This window comes from Sinocyclocheilus anshuiensis, unplaced genomic scaffold, assembly GCF_001515605.1.
Source record: "Sinocyclocheilus anshuiensis isolate Anshui unplaced genomic scaffold, SAMN03320099.WGS_v1.1 scaffold792, whole genome shotgun sequence".
Taxonomy (NCBI): domain Eukaryota; kingdom Metazoa; phylum Chordata; class Actinopteri; order Cypriniformes; family Cyprinidae; genus Sinocyclocheilus; species Sinocyclocheilus anshuiensis.
Genome location: NW_015558618.1, coordinates 1,023,911 through 1,032,210, shown reverse-complemented (window position 1 = coordinate 1,032,210; position 8,300 = coordinate 1,023,911). Strand labels below are relative to the sequence as shown.

At 37.4% G+C, this 8,300-nt stretch overlaps 1 protein-coding gene across 1 annotated transcript; it reads left to right on the top strand.

The window, feature by feature from the left end:
- The first annotated feature begins 1,249 nt into the window (after positions 1 to 1,249).
- LOC107680420 (dysbindin-like) lies at positions 1,250 to 6,574 on the top strand. Its single transcript, XM_016476307.1, has 3 exons — positions 1,250 to 1,393; positions 2,022 to 2,165; positions 5,474 to 6,574. The coding sequence occupies exons 1-3, from the start codon at positions 1,294 to 1,296 to the stop codon at positions 5,734 to 5,736; spliced, it is 507 nt and encodes a 168-aa protein (XP_016331793.1). The 5' UTR covers positions 1,250 to 1,293; the 3' UTR covers positions 5,737 to 6,574.
- The last annotated feature ends 1,726 nt before the right edge of the window (positions 6,575 to 8,300 follow it).

Here is an 8,300-nt window from a genome sequence, read left to right as displayed (position 1 = left end):
CAAACACACGCTCATAAAGCCTTACCAGATGCGCGTTCATTCCTCTCCACGGCGCCGCTGAACGTTCTTCACCATATATAACTTGTAATATGATTATCATAGACTGATATTATCCGAGCCGCGTGTTCAGTAATCTTTCCGTGAGGGAAACTCGCCTTCAAAACACTGAGTCCACAAACTACAGCCCCCAATGTACAGCGTACATTCCCGGATGTGAAGACCCCCCTCTCCCCCCTCTAGTGACACAGAGGTGTCAAATTTCACGGCTCTGAAATGGCCGCTGAGTTGACAGACTGTAATCTGACCAATTGCAGTCCACAAATGACCACAGATCTCTATAACATCAGACGCGCTGGCTGTGCACGCTTATGATATGGAAAGCGCGTTTCCCCCAGACGAGCGTCTATTGCGCAATCTGGACAAAACGCTATATATCTCACCGATGGAAGCACGCAGAAACGTGAAAATGGTCTTGTTTGAAAGAAGAGATCCTAATACAAAAGATAATATAGAGTATATAGATATTTGTATCTGTTTGCAGCTGACTGAAGCAGTGCTACGAGTATAAATGTAAATTCGCTCAGAGGTGACAAAATTTTACATCGCGATTCTATAGAAGATAATTTGATCTGTGATTGTCACACAATGAAATAATCTACATCGTCAAATTTCCGAGAATGAGAGCTTTCTTGTGATATATGACTTGACTTTTTTGTGAAAAATATATAAAATACACATTCTTCGTAAAAATTATTCGCAATGGTTAGGCGGAAATTCGTGTGTGGGACGAATACATTTCTAAGCTTAATTTTACTGCTTTATGAATATAAAAACCAAAAGGAATGGTATTCTTTGTAAAGCAGACACTCCAAGCTTTCAAATGAACCCATATATGGGCTGATACCATATAAGGAAGGCTATGTAAATGAAGCATAAACATTTTTAATGCGATTTTGGACCCGTATCCGGGTCCGCAGAGTTTAACTGGTTTTAATGTAAGGAGGCACAAACTGAAAACATTTAGTGAGTAAAGAGATTTCAAGTGTAATTTATGCCCCCTGCTGGTGGAATTATTATTGTAATTTTATTTTCTTAGGGGTTGTAGAGTGCAGCTTGTCCATTATTCGACTAGAACTAACTAACTGTTGTATAAAAGTGTTCAAATGCAATTTGAGCGAATATTCTGTTAATGGGTGTTGATATGAAGTGTGACTTAAGTGACTGTCTCTGTTGTTGCTGGTAGCGGAGACAGAGCATGCGCAGAGAGTCCCGGATGCAGAGTCGGCCCAGCAAATGAGGATGAGAGAGAGACAACGATTCTTTGAGGAGGTCTTTCAACACGACGTGGATGTCTACCTTTCCTCTGCACACCTGCAGATAGATTATAAGAGACGTGAGTTTGAACACACACATACAGTAAATGGGTGACTCTTTTCATTTTTATAAATAATATTATATAACAATTTAACTGTTTCAAAATGTTACATTTTGCCAGAATTTCGTAATTGTACTTAAAAAGTCCTTTAAAACTATGACAAACTATTGATACATTTATTCTTTATTTATTTATTTTTTGGAAAATTTAAAAAATAATTTTATGAACTAATTTTAGAAAAAAAAAAACTTTTAAATATATATATATATATATATATATATATATATAAAAGCTGTCATTGCTACACATGCCAAGTATTTCAGAGAGAGGGGAGAGAGAGAAAAGAAAGACAAAAAAAAAGAAAAGTGACAATGAAATATAATTAAATAAAACACTGACAGCAAGCTAACTTGTTGTATTAGCTCCGAATTGTCATTACCATCACACATCGTCAATATTAATAGATCAATATCACAGATTATTATAGCAAAATCCATTTGTTCAATATGATCTTTATTCTAAGATATGTGATGAAATAGATGAAACAAGCAAACATACGCAAGATTATAAGTAGACAAATACACCACATTCACCTCCAATAATTGTCTTTTTATCTAAAATGCTGTGTTTGACCCTCCTATTGCAGCTCCCTTAGGAAGTATTTCATCCATGGAGGTGAACGTTGATATGCTAGAACAGATGGACCTGATGGACATCTCTGATCAGGAGGCCTTGGATGTCTTCTTCAGTGCCAGCGGAGAGGAAGGATCACTGACGTCCTCTCTTCCAGGTACATACTCCAAATCAGTCTAAATGGCCATTCACTTTAATTGTGCATCAACAAGTTTTTATAGGTTGCTAGTTGGTGTTCCTGCTTGACTGCAGTATCTGATCAGGTGGCAGGTAATATGAGATCCACTATTCCATATGGTAATTGCATAAAGTAGTAACTCAACTGAACTTGATTGCATTGCCAACAGTCTCTGTTGTTCATGTCACCTGAAACTGACAATTTCTGGTCACTTTACCGGCAATCTAAAAATGTACATTGTTTCCCAACCATGCACAAAATTTCCTGTAGAATGCAAAGTGGTCATTTTTTCTGTCTTCACTCAAAGCTAAACCCTGCTCAAAGTGGTAAAGTTACTGCCAGTAAGATATATACACAGTTGTGGTCAAAATTTTACATACACTTTGCAGTATCTGCAAAATGTTAATTATTTGACCAAAATAAGAGGGCTCATACAAAATGCATGTTATTTTTTATTTAGTATTGACCTGAATAAGATATTTCACATAAAAGACGTTTACATATAGTCCACAAGAGAAAATAATAGTTGAATTTATAAAAATGACCCCATTCAAAAGTTTACATACGCTTGATTCTTAATACTGTGTTACCTGGATGATCCACAACTGTTTTTTATTTATTTATTTTTTTTATAGTTGTTCATGAGTCCCTTGTTTGTCCTGAACAGTTAAACTGCCCGCTGTTCTTCAAACAAATCCTTCAGGTCCCACAAATTCTTTGGTTTTCCAGCATCTTTTGCTTATTTGAACCCTTTCAACAATGACTGTATGGTTTTGAGAGCCATCTTTTCACACTGAGGACAACTGAGGGACTCAAATGCTCACTGATGCTCCAGAAGGAAACACGACGCATTAAGAGCCTGGAGGCGAAAACATTTTGAATTTGAAGATCAGGGTAAATTGAACTTTTTTTGTCTTCTGGGAAACATGTAAGTATCTTCTGTAGCTTCTGAAGGGCAGTATACTAAGTGATAAAAAAAAAAAAGATATTTAGGCAAAATAAGAAAAATGTACACATCTTCATTCTGTTCAAAAGTGTACACCCCTGGCTCTTAATGCATCGTTTTTCCTTCTGGAGCATCAGTGAGCGTTTGAACTTTTTGTAATAGTTGCTTAAAAAAGAAGAAGAAAAAAAAATAAAACGTTGTGGATCATCCAGGTAACGACACAGTATTAAGAATCAAGCGTTTGTAAACTTTTGAGTGGGGTAATTTTTATAAATTCAACTATTATTTTCTCTTGTGGATTATATGTAATGTAATATTATGTAAAATATATGTCTTTTATTTGAAATATCTTATTCAGGTCAATACTAAATAAAAAAAAATAACATGCATTTTGTATGATTTGTATTATTTAAATAATTAACATTTACCCCTGAACTTAACTGTCAGTGGGGCATGAGATCAGATCATAAGAAAACATATGAATGACTGTTCACATGTATGAATTCATGCCGTGAGAGTGTTAATTAGCATACAGAGCTAAAGAATGTGACACAACAAATATAGCAACCTTGGATGTGTTCAGACTAGCATGCCAGCCACAAAACAATATCAGTCATTTTCAATGAGTGATAGAGACCACCACTGACAATAGCTGGATTTTATGCACACGAACAGTGTGATGCAGTGAGCACTGAAGTGCTGACAGTGATTTGCCTGATACCGCTGGACACTGCAGTCAAGCTGAAATGTCTACTAGCAAGCACGATTTCTTTCTCAAACCAGTTAAGTGCAAACCCCATCCCACAGCCAATTTCACTAGTCAGTTAATTCATGCTGTCACCTGTCATGAAACGTTCAGACTATAGAAAAATCATGGATTAATCCACTAATAAGTGGATGCATGAGTCGCAACAAACAATAATGTTGACTATCAGGATGAGCTACTAACGCTTGTAACGGGGCTGACGAGACGTGAGACGTGTGGATCCATCTGCAGGCTTTATTAAAGAGACGTGGTAAACAGGCAGGGTCAAACAATGGCAAACAGGTATATGGCGGGCAAAACAAAAGAATAGTCCCAGGGCTAGCGTAGGTCACCGATCGGCAGACAGAATCACAGGGGCGAGACGAGAGGGAAAAATCCAGGAAAACAGGCAAAGATCAGAAACCGCGAAAACAGGCAAGGCAAGGCAAAACAAGGAAAACACAGAGACTCGGAATGGGGTACGGGCTAAACAATACTCAGCAGAGAAAGGTGGTAGGAGTGGGTGTTATACAGTGAGTGAGGTGATTAGAAACAGCTGTGTGCAATGAGTGCAATCAGTGCAGTGTGCAAATCGTGCAAAGAATGATGGGATATGTAGTCCGGGGTGCTATGCAACAGTTTGTGTTGTGCGAGAGTCAATGTAATGGAAAGGGTGACCTCTGGTGGTGAATAAACGGAAGTCCATGGACCGAATTCGTGACAACGCTAAATTAAGGTTAAGGTTTAGGTTAGGGGTTAGAATTTGTTTTAGCGATGTGCATGCAATCAGCACAATGACTGACATGACCAGGATTTTGAATTAACACTCACCAACCTGTCAAATGCAGATGAAAAACCCCATGGCCATACATTGGGTCATACATCGAAAGCTTTTAATTCAATGATTCAGAATCAGATTTAATAATAAATATATTGAAGCAGTGATTTCTGTTCATAATCTCATTTATTTCTGATGTTGGCCATTTAAACGTCATTGTGTATCTGATGAAATTCAATTCAAGAAACCTAAATAACAACTATTTCATTATAGTATAGATGTTTTTTAGTCATGTCTGTGTGTTTAAATACTGGCTACCAGCAAAGGCGCTGCCATTGAGATGAACTGGAACTGATTGACACAGGTTTCTTTAGAATCGGCTGTGAGGTGGGGTTTTGTGCTTAACTGGTTTGGAGAAGAAAAAAAAAATCAAGGCAGTAATTTAAACACTGTTAGTGTGAAAATAACTTAAGGCTTTCACAAAGACAGGTGTGATTTCTCAGGAGACCTATTTCAGTAACGTTTCTCAGGTAGTATGAACATTTTCTACGTGGTCTTGCGTAAAAAAAATAGCTTAGAGCACTTTAACACTGTTGTTAAAGACAAAAAAGACTTTCTAGTAAAAACCCTTTTATTGTTAAACATTTTCCAGGGAAGTGTCATAAGACACAGTCACTCGTTATATGTTGAAGCCATGTGGTTGAGATCTAAGCATCACCAGCAAGTCATTAAGTCTTCTACACTGAGAAATGTCTTGTATATAAAATGGCTTAGCGAACAATCGTTTCCAATTGAATGAAATAAAACATCTTCTCCAGCTCTTGGCCACACTGACATAGAAGAGGATGGACTGCGGAGAAGTGACGTGTCCTTGAGAATTGCTGACCCTTGTGAGATCAAATCCCGTATGTTGTCCACTTCCTCCAGCTCCACCTGTGACAGTCAGGCCTCCAATGAGGACGGATCGAACACTCCTATCGTTCAATCAGATGATGAAGACGTGCATGAAGATAGCCTGTTACGAACAGGAGCATCCACAGCCAACAATGCCACAAAAGAGCAGTCTGCCCTCTCATTATAAACTGCCTTCTCATTAATTACTGACGGTTTGGGAAGTGTAACATGTCTAGGTTGAGACTCTTTCATGGGTGGGTTGACCGGTTTTAGCCATAAATCAATCTACCAAAGACCTTCATAAAGGCTTGTGAAATTCAACTCATTCAAGGCCACTATTACTCCACACTGAGAGCGTCACGCTTTGACAGACCTGCAATTTTGTAATGTAATTTGCGTCTTACCAACATTTTACTGTATCTTTTGCTGTTCTTTGGAAATATAGGTTTAGAAATACCTACACACCACCAATATTTTGCAATGCTCTTTACAAAGATTGACGCTGCTCTGTAGAGAGACTACATTGAATTAAGGTGGTGAGTCTCATGAAAACATTTCCAAAAGGAAACAAAACATGAAATTATAATTTGCTTAAAGAAAATGAAGCCTCTTCTGTACATGATTAAAGGGATTTTACTTACTCTCATAACATTTGTTCATTTTCAAAACACAAATGTAGATTTTTTTTTAAGAAATCTGAGAGGTTTCTGTCTCTCAATTGAAAGCCCACGCAAAAAGGCATTGTAAGACTAATCCATATGAATTGAGTGGTTTAATTCAAGTCTTGATCGTTTTCATATAATAAACAGATTTAATTTAGGGGTCTGTTTGACTTTGTCAGTTGACTTTTTATGATAAAAAAAAAAAAGTACATAGCGTGAATCAAATAAGGTTAACAAGGAAGCTGAAATGTGCGTGCATTGCACAGCAGAACAAACCCCTAAGTGTTTGGCAGACACTTTTATTCGAAGCATTTTATAAAATGCATACCTTCAATGCAGTGTAAGTTCATGTATTCCCTGGTAATCAAACCCATGATCTTGGTGTTGTTAGCACTAAGGTCATGCACTACTACGTTTTTTTCTTTTTTCTTTTTTTTTGACATTTAAATCAATGCAGAAAGCAATACAACAAATATTAGCATGGTGTATAAATAAAGCATTAAATTAAAGTTTGTAAATGTTTTGTTAAATTCATGAGAATGTGATTTTGTTCATGAGAATTTAAAAGGAAAATGTGCTTAATTGTTATTTTAAAAATGTCACAATGAAAAAAAAATCTTAATGAGCATTAGTTTTCTTGTACTTATTTGCTTTTATTTACAGGACAATGGACAATAAAGTAGGGATGAGATGATGGGAATGGTCTCATGATAGCCCAGAATTAAACCTGGGTGCCCATGAGCTCTCCGACACACCTTGACTTGTGAGCATTTGCACAACCCACTGTTTCACAGCACTAACAGGCTTCATTTGCTTTATAGGCAAAAACAAATAATTTCTTTTGATTTGGGGCGAAATGTGACCCATTGTTGACAGTTTTTGTGAGGTTGACCTTAAAACTGGATGTGTCGGGTTCATATTTCAAGAACATCAGATCTGTAGTATTCTTTTTTTTTAATCACATGTTGGGAGTATGTCTTCCCTTCTGATGTCCACAGCACCCTATGCTTTGCTATCAAAATAAAGCCAACTGCCAGCTAAAGACTAATGGTGAAAATGAAACTGTTTATTTCCAAAATTTTAGTCAACAAGAAACTGACTGAAAAATGTGCGGGTCTGAGGTTAATACTAATCTCTTTAATCTCTTTAAATCAGTAAAGAGTTCTGATGCACCTTCTCATTCCTTGATTATGTTCTACCTTTCAGTATAGTAGTTGTAACGTTGGAGGCACGGGAACACAAGGCGAAGGAAATCAATTGCAGTAAGATTTATTAAGAAGATAAACAAAGAACTAACACAGGAAACATACAGGAACAAAGACTGACACTGAACCACAGGTAAACACCGGGTAACAAGGATAAAGTGATAAGGGGGAGGAGTCAATTAATCACCATAGCAACACACGAGGGTAACCAAGGGAACAAACAAGAGGGACAAGGCAACGAGATCTAAACAGGAGTGAATACAGAAACAAAGAGGAACAGAAAAAATACAAAATAGTCCATGACTGACACAAAAACAGGGGGAACACAGACTGGTTATCGTGACAGTAGTGAAGTCATCAAAATTGTTAAAAATGCAATTACAGTATAACAATTAAAATGTAAACATAGCATTGGTAATTTGTCCTGCATTAGTTTTTGATTAGTTTCAAATTAATTATGAAATGAAAAAAAATTGCAGTTACTGATTAACTAATAGAGGACTAATGAATATGTTATTACTTATTTATCTGTTAATCAGAGTTTCTTGTTAGTTAATAGCAGTCACTAGAATGGAAGTCGTGGTCTAATGGTTAGAGAGTCGGACTCACAACCAAAAGGTTGCGGGTTCGAGTCTCGTACCAGCAGGGATTGTAGGTGGGGGAGTGAATGTACAGCGCTCTCTCCCACCTTTGATACCATGACTGAGGTGCCCTTGAGCAAGGCACTGAACCCCCAACTACTCCCCGGGCACCGCAGCAAAAGAATGGCTGCCCACTGCTCCGGGTGTGTGTTTACGGTGTGTGTGTGCTCACTGCTGTGTGTGTGCACTTTGGATGGGATAAATGCAGAGCACTAATTCCGAGTATGTTCACGTCACGTTAAT

Excerpts from the sequence above, each read along its gene's own strand:
- LOC107680420 (XM_016476307.1), top strand. The coding sequence starts at position 1,294 with ATGAGGATGAGAGAGAGACAACGATTCTTTGAGGAGGTCTTTCAACAC. Across the intron at positions 1,394-2,021 it reads GCAGATAGATTATAAGAGAC|CTCCCTTAGGAAGTATTTCA; the intron begins GTGAGTTTGAAC and ends CTCCTATTGCAG. Across the intron at positions 2,166-5,473 it reads ACTGACGTCCTCTCTTCCAG|CTCTTGGCCACACTGACATA; the intron begins GTACATACTCCA and ends CATCTTCTCCAG.